At 39.5% G+C, this 19,226-nt stretch overlaps 2 protein-coding genes across 6 annotated transcripts in view; both read left to right on the forward strand.

The window, feature by feature from the left end:
* The first annotated feature begins 2,792 nt into the window (after nucleotides 1–2,792).
* Nucleotides 2,793–9,806, forward strand: hmgn3 (high mobility group nucleosomal binding domain 3). Of its 5 annotated transcripts, none has more exons than XM_067482324.1 (7): nucleotides 2,799–2,989; nucleotides 4,788–4,838; nucleotides 5,103–5,132; nucleotides 6,726–6,779; nucleotides 7,262–7,360; nucleotides 7,605–7,704; nucleotides 8,998–9,806. In XM_067482324.1, exons 1-7 carry the CDS (start codon nucleotides 2,975–2,977, stop codon nucleotides 9,003–9,005), a joined length of 357 nt encoding a protein of 118 aa, XP_067338425.1. In that variant the 5' UTR covers nucleotides 2,799–2,974; the 3' UTR covers nucleotides 9,006–9,806. The 5 variants fall into 5 exon arrangements, with proteins under 5 accessions (XP_067338427.1, XP_067338428.1, XP_067338425.1 ...); XM_067482325.1 differs by having other exon boundaries at nucleotides 2,804–2,989; nucleotides 6,729–6,779; XM_067482326.1 differs by lacking the exon at nucleotides 5,103–5,132 and having other exon boundaries at nucleotides 2,793–2,989.
* A 3,600-nt stretch (nucleotides 9,807–13,406) lies between these two features.
* The window catches only part of phip (pleckstrin homology domain interacting protein), a 28,358-nt gene continuing 22,538 nt past the window's right edge, over nucleotides 13,407–19,226 (forward strand). The window contains exons 1-7 of the mRNA XM_067481603.1: nucleotides 13,407–13,584; nucleotides 13,698–13,756; nucleotides 13,842–13,871; nucleotides 14,023–14,082; nucleotides 17,022–17,172; nucleotides 17,305–17,403; nucleotides 17,691–17,851. Coding sequence (XP_067337704.1) covers nucleotides 13,545–13,584; nucleotides 13,698–13,756; nucleotides 13,842–13,871; nucleotides 14,023–14,082; nucleotides 17,022–17,172; nucleotides 17,305–17,403; nucleotides 17,691–17,851 — 600 coding nt within the window. The 5' untranslated portion in view covers nucleotides 13,407–13,544. The remainder of the gene's footprint in view (nucleotides 13,585–13,697; nucleotides 13,757–13,841; nucleotides 13,872–14,022; nucleotides 14,083–17,021; nucleotides 17,173–17,304; nucleotides 17,404–17,690; nucleotides 17,852–19,226) is intronic.

Genomic DNA, 19,226 nt, shown 5'->3' on the forward strand with positions numbered 1-19,226 from the left:
ATAACTAGTATAGCTACAGATGTCAGCTAAATGTATTGGTGTAAAAACAATACATCCCTCTGCAGTGTAGTGGGGTAGTAACACATAAAGTTCAAAGTACAGACAAAATCATATTTAAGTATAGTCTTGTAATACATAGGTATTTTCTGCTGATTGCTGACTGCTGATTAACTTCTTATGACATTTTTGGCAGACAAACATATCGCCTCAATGGATAAATCCCACAGATTTTAATGAACTCAAATTGAATGAGAGAGCCAACCTTTTTTGACAAAACCAACCTTCTTTGAAGAAACAAACCATTTGCTGTAATTTTGAAAGGTAAACTACTTTTTATAAGTCTAAAACTGGACACCACGGAACACAAGCTTCGATGGACTGTGTGTGTGTGTGTGTGTTTTAGAGGCTCAACACGAAGAATAAAAAAAAAGTTAAGATATTACTAAAGGAATACATCAGAAAGAAAGATAACTGATGCAGTATAGTACAGTATCTGCGAAAAGGGAAAAAAAATGAGGGAAAAAAACTGGTCAGCAGTGTGTGTCCATCATGTACTGTGTCACAGCACTGTATACATTTTTAGACAATTATAAGGGGAAATACTTCTTCTCTTTGTGAATCCTTCTGTGTCTTTCTTTTATGTGTTGTACATGTTCCTCATTGTGTTTTTTCATTTAGCTGACAGGGTGAAACCATGTGGGAACAGTGAGCAGCCATCAAGCTACCTGCTCCTGTGTGTTCTGGGTTGACTTCTAAAACAGTTGTGTATCCACTGCTATGCATACATGAAGGGGTGTGTTTGTTTGGGCATTGTGTTATTTTCTATCTCTCTGTTTCCCTTTGTATTGTGATGTTGCACAAGAACGTTGAGGTTGCTTTTGTTGATTTCTTTGTAGAATGTTTTAACGGGTTTTGAACAGCGTTGAATGAAATGGCGTTGTGGCAGCAGTTATCTATACAACGAGAAGTATCAAGAATTTTGAAGATGATTTGCGTTGTACTGTTCATCATTCAGACATGAAAAGATTGCCTGAGCGGAAAATCTTTTTTAAATCATCAAGTATACAACAAACAAAAAATTGATTAGAAACAACTTTATTATTATCTTTTAAGCAAAATGGCATTTTTCTAACTTTGCCTAATAATGTCAAAGTGGCAAATTCAACATATTTAGATTTAGATTTTGAATTATTTGCATTGTTTTGGACTCATTGGAGAAATTCTCAATGAGATTCTTCACAGTTTGTAAAAACGCTGTATTACTTGGTAGATGAATCAGTTGAGGAAATATTTGGAAGGTTATAAAGGTCATTATGATTTCCAGTCCCAGTTAAATTCTAGACAATGTTCAAATTTGGGTTCTTGTACAAATTGGTGTATGGAATGAGGATATATTCCCCCAACTACAAACTTAGTTCCTGTTCTGTCCCTGGCCCCCTTTCTATGGATTGAGTATCCAGAGACTTTGCAACCAGTGAAACAAGTAACATGGTTGAAGCAATAACTGGTATTTACCGGATAAACTGGTGGATTGGTGAACATTTTAAAAAACAGCACCTCTGCTGCATGCAGGGTTAAGATATTATTTTGCCCTAAGGCCTGATGGTTACATAGGATTACTAGAATGGCATGTGTGGGACTGTGTGGCCATCTGAAGTGCACCTGGGCCAAACAGAGGGCATTAAGACTGACCACAGGGCCATTTTTGGCTTATCAGAAGGACACCTAGGATTACTAGAAACTTGTGGCTGCTTTGGTTGATCAAAAGTGCACTAAAGCTTACCAGAAGGTAATTTGGCTTTATCCTTCGGGATAAACCGAATCAAATAAAATCAAATAAGTTCAGCAATAGCAAATACTGTACTCAACCATTACACCGCCTTAAACCAGCTAAATACCTGTTTTTGTTAGTGAAAAGTACTCATTTCCTAAACTCATGTAGGACCTTGGTTTCTTGGTGTAGCTTATATCAGGGCTGCCCAGTGGCTTTTCATCTTAATCCAGTGTAGGCAATATGAATGAGTTTTTATAGACATAGACAAGTCTTCAAAATGCAATGGATGACTAAACATAACACATTTATGAATGTGTGCACAATGTTTATTACACTGGACGGTTGTAACATGAACCAAAACATTTTTTATCTTCTTCTTGGTGCTCCTTATTTACACTTTATTCTGATGTTGCTGTGACTATAATCGTAGCCCTTATTTAGCGAGTAGTATTAATGAATTTGAGGTACATAGCCCTGACTTCTATAGACATGTCATAGTCTTATAGTTCACATTCTCATAAATGAAATGAAAGAATCACATCACACCCTATAATTCAGAATAATTGCATTCTATAAACTTGATGCTGAATTTGCATTGTTATTATTCATTGCATTGCTTCACTGCATAACATGTTCCAACAAAGACTGGTGCCTTTTTTTTATACTGGGCCGTTTACAGTGCACAGCTGAGGTGTGTGATTAATCCAGTTCTTTACAGCAGTGAGAAGCCTACTGGAGCTCGTCTATGGCCGACATTGTGCCCATTTTTCTGGTCCTTTGTGCTTTATTTACAACATTCTCTGTCTCATCCTACATTACCCAGATCCACCGAGAGTCGGTCCGGCATTCATTGGCCTGTCTCCACTTTCCCTCTCAGCCGTCGGCGTCTCGTGGGATCTGCGCACAAAGAGCGCGTAGCCAATCACAAGGAGCTTCTGATAAAACTCGGCCAATGTCCGTGACCCTCTTATTTACATAGAGAACGTACGAGCCAATAGGGAGTCAGCACAGGAAAGGATTTTGACCCCTCTACCCAATGGCTGTGGGAGGTATAGAGTTTTGGGGAGTGCATATAATCAACATATTATCGAAGGTGCTTAGATATTGATCCTGTATTTCGAGGTAGTTCAAATTCACCTCTCTTGGACCTTGGGGTTTGACCTTAATTTTTTCCGTGCTTAGTGGAGAATAAGCCGTAAGATGCCGAAGAGAAAGGTGAGTGTCGTTTGTGCCATCCAACTCACTTCACTGTAGTTTTCCTGCTCTTGCATTCGAGGAGAATAGCGGAGCGCGATTTTGTGGCGACGTCGAAGCAGGTGAGGTGATGCCAAAGTTTGAGGAAGCGTCTGTTTGCCCCCGAGCTTTCAGGTGTATTAACACGCCTTTACACGTACGGGAGATAATCCATCAACTCCATTTTATCATGTAACACTCTAAATGTCCCTGCGTTTATCTCAATGGCCGTTCTTGTGGTCGTTTTTGCCACTTCCCTGTCCACTGTGCGCACTGGAGAATGTCAGACGGACCCGCCGGATGGATGGATGCGTAAAAACCCGTTGGAGACGTGCGCGATGTTAAAGCTTTACAAGCACATGTGTGAAGTGTCGGTTCAGATTTATAGCTAATCTAAGAGCTAATAAATGTATCACCACATTCCGCTGTCATTTTGGCTCTCGAATGGTAGACGCCAAGGCGACTGAACAAACCCCATATCCAGATGGAAAGAGGAACAGAGAACGAGGGGATCAGAAGCGATTGTCACTGTGCTAAAAAAAGAGGTCGTGACATTATCTAAACAGCAGTGCACGACGAGCTCCGGCGCATTGTATCAGTGCATACATGGAAACTGGCTTTTCTACCATCTAAAAACTGCCATTGTCTGCGCAGATTCGCCTTTGAGGACAGAGAATAGGGGGCCTCTAGGGGCGGAGGTCGCCCACATGCAAATTTTGCGATTGCAACCTGCAGGCTAAAGCAACATTTTTTTTATTTTTTTTTGGGTGGTGGGGGAGGACTTCTCTGTCCACTGTCCTTGCCTACCTGCAGCATGAATAATACGCTCATGATTAGACTGACAGCCCTCGCGGTTTGCTTATAATAACGTTTAAAAATCAATAAATTTAAGTTTACAACTTATTGTACTTTGGGGCTCAGATTCCGACTTGTAAGATACTTTGATTAAAATATTCATTATAATATAGCCAATTATTATTATATATCAGACAAAATTGCAATTTCAAAGTCCGGAGTTTATGCTTCATTGATGTATGAGGAAGGAATTTTTTTATTAAACAATCCAGAAAATACAAACTGTTTTTTGAATGATGAAAACTCTGTATTCTCTGTATTGTGGACAACTGTAATAAAATACTGCACATAAATATAATATTTATTTTTAAACTTATTTGAGTAATCATAAAATAGCAGAAAATATTTTTTGAAAGGTTTTGCAGCTCCTAAGGATATATTTGAATTGCTGTGATATTTTGGTCAGCATTCTGAATCCCAAAGAGGTTCAGTTTATTATAATAAAAGACCAAAAATAGCTTACACAAAGGATAAGCTGAGTGTTTGTATTGCCGGTATTTTTGCTGTAAGACCGACACAATTGATTATCAAACTGGATGCATTTCTATTTAATGTTAATGTTAAAACTTTGTAGTCATCTGTAGTTACATATATAATATTAGTAAGTGGTATTTTTGTGTCAAATATATGGTGTTTGTTCAAGTAAAAATATGCCTGCAATACTTATATTGTGTCTATATCTCGTTTTCCTTATATTAGATATGCGAAATTGAACACCTATGAACCAAATCAAAGTTTCGTAAAACAAGCATTTAAATGAATTGATGGTTGATGAAAATAACCAAACCATAAGTTTTGAATCACAAATTCTTAACTACTATAAAAGGATTTGCTAATCGATGGGGGCTGTGTTGTCATTGCATACCTGCAAACACCTGCTTTGTTAACACCTGTGTCTCTATTTGTTTTGTTTTTTTAACCACAGTCTCCTGAGGGAACTGAGGGCAAGGAGGCCTCCAAAGTCACAAAACAAGAGGTAAATATTTTGGGTGTGTTTTTGTGCTCTATGTGGGTGTGTTTGCGTGCTGTGGTTTTTACACTAAGAGACAATGTGTGTGTGTGTGTGTGTGTGTGTGAGAGAGAGAGAGAGTGAGACAAAAGCCACATGACAGGTTAATGATTAGGACATTTGTAGCAGTCACCAAGCATCAGCTCAAGATCAGGCCGCAAAGGTACAACTGATATTTCTGTGTCTCTGTCACTGTCTCTCTTGCTCTCTTGTTGATCCACCCCCCGGTAGCCCACCAGAAGGTCAGAGAGATTGTCATCGGTAAGTTTTGTTCTCATCTCCCTGTCTTCACCTCTGTCGCTGTCCTTTCCTTTCGCTCCCCGCTTCATCATCATCCCATGTCAGCCTTGAGGGACAATACTAAACATGTTACCAAAGCTCAGACTAAAGTCCTCACCCACTTTATGGATTTGATCAATACAAATTCCCAAAAAAACATTCCCTGGGGATTGAATCTGACTTGCCATACATGTCTTCTCTCTGTTGTCTTTGTCTGTTTTCATTATACACTTTTGTATTATCTTGTAGGGCTGCATGATTTAAGGTGTGCATATTGCACAATAATAATCCACGTGTTAACGAGTCTATTACAATTCATTTCTCAATTGTACATTAAAATACCAACAGTTGGTTTTTCAAAACTATTAGTAGGAAATTATAGATTTAATCCCAAATAACTTTGGTCACCTAATTCTAATGATTATTTGATAGGAAGTCCTATTATATCATCTAGCATTACGAACTATCATTAGATTGTCATTTAATGTAATCATGCACCCCTGTAATATACACCTGGTGTAAGTTTAATTTGTCTTGTACTTTGCATGTTATACCCAGCTGTACTGAGTCTACATATATGTTTGGTCATTTGCATGTGAATAGTTTTGAATTAGTGATTTTGGGAATTGCTCTCATATCACATCTGGTAGAAGCCATTTAGCTTAGCACAAAGACTAGAAACAGGAGGAGGCAGCTTTGTGCAACAGTAAAGAACAACACACCTGCTATGACTTCTAAAGGTCATAGTATATTTTTTGGGGAGGGGGGCGAGTTGGCCACAAAACCTGTGTAGACTGCAGGTAGTCGCTGTGCCTAGCTGTTTTCCAATTTCCAGTTTTTGCTCTCGTGCTAAGTTAAGTTGACTGTCTCTGGGCTGTACCTCCTTATTTAGGGTGAGAACATGTCATATAGCTCCTTTACGACTGGCTTTTGATGTGAATCTTGTCAGGAAAGTGCTATGTTGACATGCAATAACAACTGTTTTGCATGTTTTCTGATTTAATACTGCATATCCCTTTAAATGTTTTCTGTAGCCAGTATATTTAAGGACGTGTTTTTCAGCATTAAACCAACATTGATATGTTATTTATAGGCTTCCGTAAAGACTGCATGACTTTCATGTGTTTTCTAAATTCTAATAAGATGTAGATCACATGACACTCAGCAGCTTGGAACAAGCTGTGCAGCAAACTTGCTTCCTTTGACTGGCCAGAGTTGTAACTCCCACCTGATATAGTCATTGCACAGAGGTCTGTGGTCAGTTCACTTTTAGAAGAGGCATATATTCAAAACTACTTAGCTTGGAAAGGTTGTCAGATCCCGTTGCTTTTGAAATACAGTACAAGTGTTTAATCATCACTAATACAGTGGGATCAAATGCAGACATTCCAATCCTTCATGTGCTCTGTGTTCATTCTAATGAATTTTCTTAGTGGCTCGTGTACCTAAAGTGACATCATTTAAGCAGTTCTCTCTGTAAGTGTAAAGGAGAGGGTGGCTTAAGATGGACTAATCTTTCTTCAGATATTCTGTACTGTAGAATTGGTCAGTTCTAACTGGCTTTTGTGTAATTAGCAGAAACCTGCTCCACCTAAGCCTGAGGCCAAACCCAAGAAGGCCATCGTCAAGGTAAACGGCACACACACACAGACAAGTAAACAACTGCTCCTAGAATAATTTATTTATATCTTCATACATTTGCAACAGTCAGACACTAAATTGCTGCTTACTGCTGGTTTATATGCACATCCAAGGCTGCTGGCTGTGGGACACTAACACACACACATGCACACACACATTCACTCACAAACTCCTTACATGCAAACATATTTTACAGCTTCTGTTTGCGTACAGTGTAAATGGTTAATTATTTCCTCTCCAGAATATCTTGATATTCACAAGAATTTGATTTTTAAAGTACTGATAGTATATTATAAACTATAAATTGCTGCTCCCACATTCTTAAGTTTAATCTTTTTTAAATTTATTTACTGCTAATACAGTGAGAAGTTGCAAATCTGGGTGATTGAAATTTGTTTTCATTTGGGATAATGTTTGCCATCATTCAGTTTATTTGTAGTGTATGTTCATTTAATTTTCTTTGCATGCAGAAGGTAGCAGATGAAAAGGGGGCAAAGGCAAAGAAAGGTGGCGCTAAAGGAAAGAAGGACGATGGTCCCGCCCAGAACGGAGAGACCAAGACCAATGAGGTATGAGGAGGGAAAAATCCAAAATATGTCAAAGAAAATGTACAGTGCAAGAAAAGAAAATAATTGTTTTTATTCTGTGTTTTTAACTTGTGTTTGAATATAAACACACATTAATCACACCTATATTCCACCATCACCCACTGCACAATTGCATTTATCAAACAATGATTTCATTATAATACATATCTCTTTCCACTCATGTGTTTGCATATGGAAACACTCACACACATACACACACACGCAGATCTATGTGTCTCGTCCGTCTGTCAGTGTGTCCTCCTTCAGAAGCATGGCTCCCTCCTTGATGTCAGTGAGAGGGCAGAGTGAGACAGTCAGAGTTAAGGGTACGGTCGAGTGTTTCTAATCCATGTTTGGAGTGTGGTTTGACACTAACATTAGTATAACTTAAACAGCAAATGTAAATTATTTGAGCCAACATTTACCCAGTGTGCTTTGCTGTGTGCAACAGTGAGAGAAAACGGGAGAGAGCGAAGAACTGGGGATTTCTGTTGTTTTTCTTGCTGGAGTCACATTGGCATGGACAACTTTTTACACGTGGTGAACGATGATAGACGCGTGATTTTAACAGTTGGCAGGCAGAGAATACGAGACAGAAGATGTTCAGTGAGATCACAAACAGGATCCGATTTGATTCCCTTCTTGAGATACCTAGGTCATAAGTCACAGGTTTTTAGTTAGTAGGTTTTCTGAACAATTTCATGAGATGCAGTTATGACGATGAGTTATGTTCTTGACAGTGGAATTCAAGAGAGTGCACTTAGGTGTGTGTGCAAGTGTGTATGTGTTAAACATCTGAAAAATAACCACTGAGAATTGTTGAAGCTGGTCTCAGTTTGTTCAGTCTAATCCCAAACATAGCTTTTGTTTGATTTGGTTTTGAGATCCTGTATCCATATCAGATGTTAAGACACACAGTAGCCAATTCTCAAATTTTAGAAAACCTCAAAACTAGCTGTGAAGCTGCTTTCCCAAAAATAACTGTTCACAATGTTGTCTGTAATAGTGATTACTCAGCATACAAAAAAACAGCTGATTTTTTTATGTTGTTGATGGATTTCCAAAGATTGATAACACTTACATTTTCATTTACACTACAGATGAAGCTGGAGACATCATAGAGACTCATCACACAGGCATAAGAATGCTATCAATTTTCTTTAGCAAGAAAGCCCAATTTTCCAATATTTGATTTCTTTGAGTATTCTTCAGAAAGGACATCAATCTGTTGCCATATTTTACGCTTACAGAGCATCTGCTTTGTTCTTCTGTTTTGAATACCTGTGGCTCCTTTCTAGAAGTAAGTTATGAGAAGTTTTTGTTAAGTGAAACCCCAAGGACTTTAAGTTGTTCCTAGTACACATCCTTCTAGCAACAGACATATCAATCTGCAAGCAAGTTAAGTAAGTGGTCTTCCATAGCTCATTTGACGTCTCAAAAAGATAGCTGACTAGTTACATGCAGAATGAATTCGGCCTACTCCTACTGACAGAGAACGTGCCTGCTGAGCCTTGGCAGACTTAACCAAGCAAAAAAAGCTAGTTAGATCCAGTCCACACTGGACCATAGTTTACCATGTCCATATGTGGATAAACCTTTTTGCCTTTCTCTCCCTCCAGGTAACTGAAGCAGCGGAGGAGGGGACTGACGAGAAGGCGTAAGGACACTGACACATCCACCGACTTGTCCCCTTGGACTCCATGGCAGCGACGCATCTTTTTTTACTGACGATTTTTGTACCATGCTGAATTTTTTTTAGACTTGTGATAGTCAAGACGGACAACCAGCAAGCCAGTCCCATATATTCACACTCCTTTCAGCTCCTTTTGCCTACAGGTAAAAGGGGACCCTCCATTCTATTGCTATACAGTAAGCCTCTCAGAAGCAGAAAGCGAAAATGAACGGCTGCAGATGTTCTTCATCTTGCCTGACGGGGGCCGTAAACATGACTGTTAATGATCTGAAAACCAGCTCTGCCTATATTTGTAGTTTTTATTCTCTACAAGAGATGATCATTACGATCCAGCGCTCTGACTAAATGAGATGCTTCAATACCCCCCCGATGATTAAGGTAAAGATTTGTGGATATGTGTCAGCAGTTTGGATGCAGAGCCACAAGAAACTAGGTCCATAGTTTCCATGGAGAACATCTGCAGCTTTTTTTTAAAAATTGACGTTTTAGAATCACCCACCATTATGTTCCAGATAGCTCTTTTTGTATGTGTGTGCTCGAGTGAGTGTGTTTGTGGGTCTCTGTTTTTGACTTTGTCCCTACCCCACCCCCCCCAACGCCTTGTCCTGCAGCAGAGTGACATAGCAATAATGAGTGGTGCTTCTGTTCTAGACAGCTCTATTGGCTTTGGAACCTCTGGGCTCCTCTGAGTTTCATCCTGTTGGAAGAATATTTTGAAATAAAAAGTTGATGTCACGTGTCTGTCTTCCTGTTTTTTTTTTGTGTCTCTTTACTTGCTGGTGAATAAAATAATTGTGTGCAGAATTATGTAAATTGTGTATTACATGCATCTCTTCTGTTCCTAAAGCAGTGTCATCTTTTTGTTATTGGCACTCTAATACTTTAATAGGCTACCGTCACTTCTACTGTTTTTAAAGTTTTGAAAAGCTCAAGTTATCTGTGTGAAACTGACCTTTTCACGCATGCTCATGTTTGAAGTGAGTTTTTTAAACCCGCACAAAGCCAGGGCTGTCTGTGTGTTTATATCTTTGTGTGTGTGCATGTGAGGTCGCCAGGGGCACGTGGCTGTACTAAATACAACTGCTGTGTCAGGAAGTGAAATGTCAGCATTTGCCAGACTAGTGGGACCTGATCAAACCATGCAGTCTCCTCATTGAGGGACATGCCATCAGTCACACTCATTGACCAATGACGAGTTCCTTGTTTAATCATGTGAAGGTGTCAACAGTATAACTCTTTATATGGTGGATGGCCTGGTTGGTAATAGATGGGAATAATTTATTGGGCAGGTTGTTTCTTCTAAGTGCAAATCCCTCGCCTACATTGAGTGACCTTTTAACCCATACACTATACCACTCGTATCTAAACCCATGCTGCACAAGCCCAGTATGGATGATTACAATTTCTGTGCAACCATGTAGGCTTATAAAATAAATGGTGACATTGTATTCAGCAAAAAAAGTAAATCAAAGCTAGTAGGGAAACACAACCAGGGCTGATGCAGTCTGTAAGTTTAACTAAATAAGTTTGTATCAGCACGCAGCTGCATAAAGAAGTCGGCCTCTGGGATCCTGTGCTATCTTTGAATCCTTGACTCAACCTGCTGTTTCGCTCCAAATCTCCAAAACAGTTAGCTGTTGTCACAGTGTATATGCACTGATACACTGTATATGAAGCATAGTCAAAACTACAGGATGTACTTTGGTTAAAGGTGTGAAAGTATTTTGTTTATTATATTCAAGATCAAAGAGTTTTAAAATAGAAGACTATGAACTTGTTTTACAAGTTACAACAGGCCGGTGTTTTGGTATCTCCTGGTGGGCTATGTGTTGGGTAAGACAAGCTCAAAAGCATGTCAGGGGAATTGTGAAGGCGAAAATGTGTCTATAATCACATAACCTTTGACTTGTGTGGCCTCATGTTCAGATGACTGGCACAGAGTGAGATTGCCTCCTTGTGGCCATGTCAACCAGCACAATAACAACCGTGCATGACATGGGTCAGGTTAAAAGGTTAAATGGAATTGAATGAACAAGCTTAAATCTGAATTTACTCCTTGACAGAATATTTTGTCAAGTCATAAATCCTGTGAAATATGTATCACAGTGGTTATCAATAGTATCAAAGTTGCTGATGCATCTGACAGTGTTAATACTCCATCAATGCTCCAGGGCTGCTGTACAGGAATATACAGATGGAAATAAATAATCAGTTTAGCATCACATTCTTATTATAAGGCCTATGTTTACTATATTTTATATTGATCTTTAAAAATAAGTGTTTGCTGTTCAAGTGTACTTGGGGTGACATGGCAAGCCAACTGCATTGAAGTGAATAATTTGAATAATTTGGCACAGATACATGTCAAACTCTACCAGTGTAGAATCAGTATGCAAAAGCCAGAAGTGTACAATATGCCTTATGCATATTAAAAAGTAAGCCCACCAATCTGCCTCAGCACTTTGACATAGAAATAGTGGCAGGTGGAGCTACTGTAGATGCTCACAGCAGAATTGCTGTGTGTCTGGTTTAGTTTCTGTAATAATAATAGTTGGCACTGCTGATATGTAGCAGAATGTGCTAAGGAAAAGCAAATAACAATGTAGATAATAACAACAATGTTGTCCACACTGTTCCTCAAACACTGTTCAGTATTTGAGGAAATGTGCATACTTTATTCTTTCTTTCCCATGAGCAAACAGACATGCTGATTTATGTCTAAAATATTCTTTAGATCATTTAAATCTTGTTGGGCTTTACATAAAACTGACTATATTTAAATTTGTAGAACAGTAAATACTGCACCCAGTATTTGTTAATTGAACTCTTAAGTGTGTCTGCATTTCTCAGGAAAATGGTGTACTATATAAAATTAAACATAAAATGGAAAAACCAGTAAATATTTTCATTTTCATCCCAAATACATTTTCCAATGTAAGCTTTTGGCATGTAAGATTCAGCATGAAAATATTATTAAATAGATTGACATAATATACATTATTCATGTTATTAAAGTACAAGAATCATCTGGTATTTAGTCAGATTCCACCATATAAGCACCTGAACACATGCATATGGTAAAAGTAAAACAAACAAGAAGGTTATGGAAATTATGGAAGTATACCTCGACCCCATGAACCACACATGTTTATTTCCGGTGTGTAAAAATATCACACACTTTTAGGTTTGAGGTTCCCTGGGTTGCTTCAAAAAGAAACAACTTATCACAGTTATCTGATCGCAGTTCATGAATCTATCCTAAATTTGTCCTATTTGTTTTCTGTGTTTTAATTACTTTGAAGTAGTAATTCCAGTGATCACTTGCATTTTCATTGATGTCTTATATATAAAAAAACAAACAGTTGGGGTCAGCAAGAAATTACTGGAGCTATGTTTTTTAGTTGGTTAACCGCTTAAAAAAATCCTCAAATTATTATATACACCCACCATCCAAATAACAGAGGTATATGTTTTGCGAGAGAAATTAACACCTTAGGCATGTTCCTTTTTACATCCACAGCTGTGTCATGAAGCACACAGTGAGTGTGCTGTTATGTCATTTCCTAATAATCTTCCATGACGGTCTAGTTGGCTAAATGTGTCATTGCCATCATTCCTGTAACTCCTGAGGTTTCATTCATTAAGCTGCATTCCCCCTCTCCTCCAACCCTTCCCCCATTTTACTGCCTGCCAGGATTTGGGAGAGAAATGGACGACTTCGCCACCAAACGGCTCCCAGAGAGTGGGTGTGTTAGCCAGACACGTTGTTACACAATAACGGCAGACTAATAACAAGCAAAGCCCCCACAATTAACACCGCCGGCTGTAGCATTTCATCAAATAGAGCTAAAATGCTTAGACCGCTGTAATTGCCTCACAAACACGGGATCCATGTTTTAGAGCCACATTTAAAAAAAAAACTGAAAACGCATCAAAATGGACGTTCTGTCAGTCCGCCGCTAAATTAAATGTACGTAAGAATAAAACTGTATTTGATAAAACGTGCTAAATGTCAGCTAGCTCCGGAGTAGTAACAGCCATTCTGCAGCAATGTGTCCTCCTCTACAGCAGGCTGCCATTTCTACCTCCCTTCTAACCGTGGCGTGCGTACAACCCATCAGTGGTAATCCTCCGCAGAGGGCTTGCGCTTTTTCCTTTGAGGGGGAGGGGATCTAAACAAAGTTGTCCTCACAAGCACTCAAGCGCTACTAAAATTCACCCCGACAGGTAGTCGACCGAGGAATTACATGTATGTCTGCCCATGGTGATCGGTTGACAGTGTATTGTGGAGTAAAACGTTCAGCCCGCACTAAGTTGTCGCTTTGCGGCGTAATACTCGATGCAGCCGGGACTTTGTGAGAACGGAGCTGAATGGAGGCAGCCTCTTCCTGGTGGATAAACAGTGACAGCTACAGGGCAGCCACCTAGACCCACCACACAGGCTCTGGCGCTGCCCTGGCAAACAACACCAAAATGGCTTCAGACAGTACACACATCGCGCAGTTGACTTCTGGTGAGTAAAGGAAATCGTAAAATATATCATGGTTGTTGTAATACCCCCCCAATTTCCTCGGTGCCCTCTTCTAACGCAGCTCCCGTCCTCTTCTCCCCCTCCAACCATACCAGAACTGTACTTCCTAATAGCCCGATTTCTACAAGCTGGACCGTGTCAAAAAGCAGCCGAGGTTGGTGTATTTGCGTTTTAGGATAATTTATACGATGTCCGAAATTGTCACGGGGTGTAATTTTGTATTTTTATCCTATTTTCAGACCCTGATAAGGGAGGTGGAGGAGAAGGAGGTAAGCAGTCAGCAGTACAAGAGAGATGCTTCTCTCTGCACTGTACTTTGTGATGTTGCTTGTACTCTGATTTATCATTTACTGATTTAAAACATGACTCGATACATTTATGAACTGGATGATCACACTCGACACTGTTTTTTCATCTTAGCTGCTACCCGAAAGGCTGGACTGGACGGGACAGGAACATCCCGGGACGTACGAAAATTTGGTAAGGGAGCTCTATAACTGAGGAAAAAGTTTTTAGAGAGCAAAATAAAAATTGAATTTCCCGCAATTTTTAAATCAGGTGGTAAAGAAAAAACTGAAAAGGGCTTTACAGGTTGGTCTGGCTTGAATTCGAGGGCGTTTTGGGGCATCAGGCAGTTGGGTCCCAGTCCCCCGAGGACCGTGGTGTGCCAGTTTGGTCCCATGCATGTCCTAAAGGTTTTAATAGTTGTTGGAAAATAGTGTGTGAAATGTTGATACGTCATGAGTGTTGTGGTGTAGGAGCGCCAGGATCCGGAGGAGGGACTCCCTGCGCCACAAGCCAGAGAGAGATGGAGGCGCTCTTGTCCTGCAAGAAGCATAATTTGTGTGCACGGGTTTAAAACACAGGGGGCAAGAGTTAGAAAACAGGAGTTTTTGAAGGGAGTATAAACAGTATATTCAGTAAAGCCGGAGTTACAGCTCCCATTTAAGGGCAGGCTGCTTCCCGGTTGTTGTGGAGCCGTTTTGGAGAGCAGTTTTTGGGGATTGTGTTGCAAGCTCGGATGGAAGAGAAGAGGGAGATGAGTTTATGTGAAGATGCGAGGTAACTTTCAGCTGGTATCATAGAATCGCTCTATTAATTGACGTGCTAATTGTCATGTAAACAAACAGGACTCGCCTGAAAGCGCCGTTTACGCATGGGGGCGTGGAAAGAATTAATCATCGCTCACATTTTTATTTCTTAGCCAGTCTGATGAAAGGGTGCATCTCCATTTTTTTTTTGTTTTTGTTTTTTGCTGCTTTACGACTTTTAAAAACATTAATCTAAATTAATGACCCATGGCTCCTTAATTCATAAAGACCTGCTTATTTTTGATTTCCTCCTCTCATAGCATCAAAGGCAGACAGATGAACGTTGCGTTTGCACGAATTGCGATCAGGATGTAAACGTATACTTTTAAGAAATTGTGTGTGTTTTTCTGCATGCCTGTGTTTTTTTTTTCTCTCTGTCTTCCTGCCTGGCTCACACGGTTCTCAGTTCTTCCTCCTCCTCCCATCCTCAGGCTTTCAGCCTGCCTCATGCCTGTCATGCATATTTTTTTCTATAACAAAAAATGTTGTGGAGGGTTTTTAATTATTAGAGCAAATGGTCAAAGGAGTGTTTAAATGCAGGGGCGCTAGATCACGTATAGATTTGTCAGCGGTTGTAGGTTGATGTCTGGGCATAGGAGGGGGTTGGGCAACAAGGAGGAATCAACGCTACCTTCAATGATATTATAATAATTAACAGTATTAATTGTGGGTATGTAATTAAGGCGGATTAATTATATGTGTGATTATTAATTTGTGAATAGTTAATTGATCAGGAGCACAATAGCTACATCAATATGGGCCTATTTGTGAATGAAAAAGAAACATAGTGGTATTTTATCTTTAATATATTTACATAAGTTTATTAATTTTAAATGTTTGCAATTATAGCAATTTGCATATTTTAACATGACTGTGTATTCCTCTTATTGTACCTTTTAAAATAAACGTTATAACCATTTATTTCAAATGTATTAATAGATTTTTGAGAATGTAAGGCGTCAGTTACACAGAGAGGGCACACAGCCTGCAGTCATGTGCGTTGGACCATGTGTTTTCTGGTGGTGGGTTTGTGGCTGAGGGAGTGTTATCCATTACGCTTTAGAAGCAAGTAAAATGGAGCAAATTGTTTTTACACATCACTCTTGTCGGTATGTGTGTGTGTGTATTCTAGTTGTGCATGTACCTCAGTGGGGCTTGTATGCTGATAGGTGCTTAGAAACACTGATCACGTCTCTGAACCAGCAAGGATGTTAAAAGCAATTAAGGGGTCATTAATTGTGTGTGTGTGTGTCTCAGACAGAAAATAAACGTTAGTGTCAGTTCAGATAGAGGACCTGAGAAAATGTATGTGTGTCGGTAATAATGATTTAATTTAAGTCATGTTGGAACTGTTCAGATATTCAAATCAGATGCATCTGAAACAAAGCTGATTACTGCATGGCTGATATAAATGAATACTTTTAGAATAACTCTGCATTCTGAAATAAACACTGTGCTGCATATTTCCCCCAGTCATTCTGTGGTGTATCATTGCCGTTCCACTCACTGAGCCATGTGTGCTTCAGCAGAAGTAGGCCATGCAATGCTGGAGTGTCCCCATGTGCCAGTAGAATTAGAGTCAGTCTGTGTTTATAAGAGTGTGGGTTTCATTCGGCTTCATGCTTATGTTGCATGCCACGCCCCCCTCCTCTGCTTCTTTACTACAGTGCTGTGAACTGTAGACAAAAAAAGAAAAGCTGTATTTCATGTTGTTGCAGGTTTTATATGCTCTGGTCAGAGTTCTTCACATAAATTTTTGATAGTTTGATAGTTAATACCATTAAGGTGAAATGTAGGACATCGTTTTAATTTTGTCCCTATAGTTTTCTCACTCATTTTATTTCTGTTGGAGCACAGAAAACAGGCAGTAATTTAGTTATTAAAAAGGGCAACCTTCCTGTTGAAGTGCTGGAGTACTCAGCAAAAAAAATAAATATTCGCAGAGAACGCCAACATCTGACCTTGGTTTACACTTCTCCTAATTCTGCTGAATATTTGTTTTGGATGTGTGTATGTGTACAAACTTGAAATGAATGAACCAATGTCTACAAGCCACAGCTACTTATGTAACTGTTAGTAGTAACTGTTTGATTTTTAGATTTTCAGATTTGATGTAATACATTTTTTTTGGCCATTGTCTCTTTCCTTAGTTTCCCTGAAAACACACACATACCAAAATGTGCAGCTTGTTTGACACATTTGGATACAAAGCTCACATTTCTTTCAGTTTCTCTTTTCACAATGATACCCTTCTCCATTCAAACTGGTGTTGCATAATTTTTTTGTCTTTATAAAAACTGAGACAAGCATGTGTGTGTTTGTGTTTAGGTGAAGCTCTACCAGCACATAAGCCCAGACCACCTCCTGCAGGTCTGCTCCAGAGTTTGTCCGCTGCTGGAGAGGGAGGTCCCTGCTAGTGTGCCAGGACTAACCAGCCTGCTAGGGGCTGGAAGGCAGAATCTCCTCCGCACCAGCAAGAGTGAGCAGATGTATAGTACATGTGCACATTAGTTACTTTAATATACATGCACGGCTCACACATAATCGGGTCTGTATAATATATGTGAACATGTTTCTTTTATGTATCTCTTTTGTGTTGATGCTCCTCCAGGTTGTAAGCATGTTGTGTGGAAGGGCTCAGCGCTGGCTGCTCTTCATTGTGGACGACCACCGGAGCCGCCGATTATTTATGGAAGCCCACCTAACATTGGTAAAGAGGAACTTTGAATTTTAGCAAAATATAAACTAACATTCAACCATCTTTACCTTTTGTCTGTGGCTTTGATCTCCAATCTCCAGTCTCTTGATCTGCATCTTTGCTTGCCAAGATCTCATCTGCCAGTAGCATTTGACAATAGTGTTATTATTGATTTGCTTTAATGTCACAGTGTGTTTTCCTGCAGAGAATAAATAGCCGTGGCCCATTTTCATTTTCTTGAAACTCTCCCATTAAATAAATGACTTTTCATTAACTGTGTGCCGTTTCTTACCATCCAGTCGAGACGAGCTTCAGCCGTCGACTGAATGGCTCCTACCGTCTCCGGCAGTTGGTGCCCACAGCTGTGTACCAGCACATGAAGATGCACAAGAGGATCTTGGGACACCTGTCTTCTGTGTACTGCGTCACCTTCGACAGGACGGGACGACGCATCTTCACGGTAAAGCTGCAGTTTTCGTGTGCACGCATGAGGGGGTTTCTTAATGCTTCTAAGGAGCCTGTTTGGATGGACTTTGTTTGATTGCATTGCTTTGTGTTTGATTGGCTTTGTGTTTGTTTCGAGTCACCTCTGGTGTGCTGTTTGTGCGTATTCAATTGTTACAAGTTATGTTTTGCTTACCAAGAGGACCAAGCATCTGCATTGCCTGCTGTAACAGTTCTGGAAGGAGGTAATTACTGTTTACCTTACTGTTGTGGGATGTCTCTTCTGAATGACTCACAGTGACAGTCAGATTCAGCCTACACAGGAGAAAATTCACACAACCTTATGATTTAATGATGAGGTTTTAAAGAGGAAGGAATTCCCCTTTCTCAAGTTGAGGAAGCTGACCCTACCTTTGCCCTCTGGATAGTCTGCGTGTGCTGTATTGTTGACTTCATTTTTTTCCATGTGGTTGTGTTAGAGATACAGTGTGAGCAATGTGTTAAATACTGAACGAACACTGAGATAATGTTGATTTAATGTTGCCGTCCTTCTGTTTGGAAGCTTGAGTTAAACACTGCCTGCTGCTATACACCATTTTCAGCTTTCACTTCTTAAATCTCTAAAAATGGCTGGCTGCTGAGGGGGAGGGGGGTTACATTGACTCAATCTCTCTTTCTCTTTCTTTTTTCTCTCCCCTTTCCCTCCTGCGCTGCCCCTCCTTTGTTCCCCCCTTCTTCTTGCTATTTCTCATCATAACTGGAGAAAATGTTTCCTCTGAGGCACTGGCTAAGTGCCAGAATTAAAATTCCGTCTTGGTCTCTCTCATTTTGTCTTTCTCTCTTTTTTCTCCTGTCATTTCTTTCTCTCTCTTTCTCTGTCTCTCTTGCTCACTGTCTCCTTTTATCACAAGATCATTTTTATTTATATATTTTCTTATTTTTGGATCTCTTCAGTCTTTTTACTGCAGTGGCAGTCAAGTTGATTGATAATTGATTTTTTTAGCCTAAACGTTCACAGGGATCATCATGTGAGCATGTTCATACAGTTTTGCTCAAGCAATTGATAAACAAACAGACTGATACTGATCAGTATATTATACCTTTCTAAATACTTTTGAGCTCATTATCATGGCCATGGATTGTTTGTTCCTGTAATGGTAGTTAACATAACCTCAAATTCATTGCAAAAAAAAAAAAAAGTTTGTTTAAAGTCTTTTGCTTTTTCAAAGTGTTTATGTTTAAAGCCTTGTCTTGTCTTGCATATCTTTTGTTTTTTGTAAATCTTGCCGCAGCTTTAATTTGTCCTTGGGGTTTTTCTAAATCAGTAAGGGAACACTTGCTGTTTTTTATCAGTCCACACAAAATAACAGCTTCAGTCAGACTGCGTTCTA

The sequence above is a fragment of the Channa argus genome, chromosome 17 (assembly GCF_033026475.1).
Source record: "Channa argus isolate prfri chromosome 17, Channa argus male v1.0, whole genome shotgun sequence".
In the NCBI taxonomy this organism is placed as follows: Eukaryota; Metazoa; Chordata; class Actinopteri; order Anabantiformes; family Channidae; genus Channa; species Channa argus.

Bases quoted from the DNA above. Each gene is read 5' to 3' on its own strand.
- hmgn3 (XM_067482324.1), top strand. The intron at 6,780-7,261 runs GTAAACGGCACA...CTTTGCATGCAG, and splicing joins CCAAGAAGGCCATCGTCAAG to AAGGTAGCAGATGAAAAGGG. The intron at 7,361-7,604 runs GTATGAGGAGGG...ACACACACGCAG, and splicing joins GAGAGACCAAGACCAATGAG to ATCTATGTGTCTCGTCCGTC.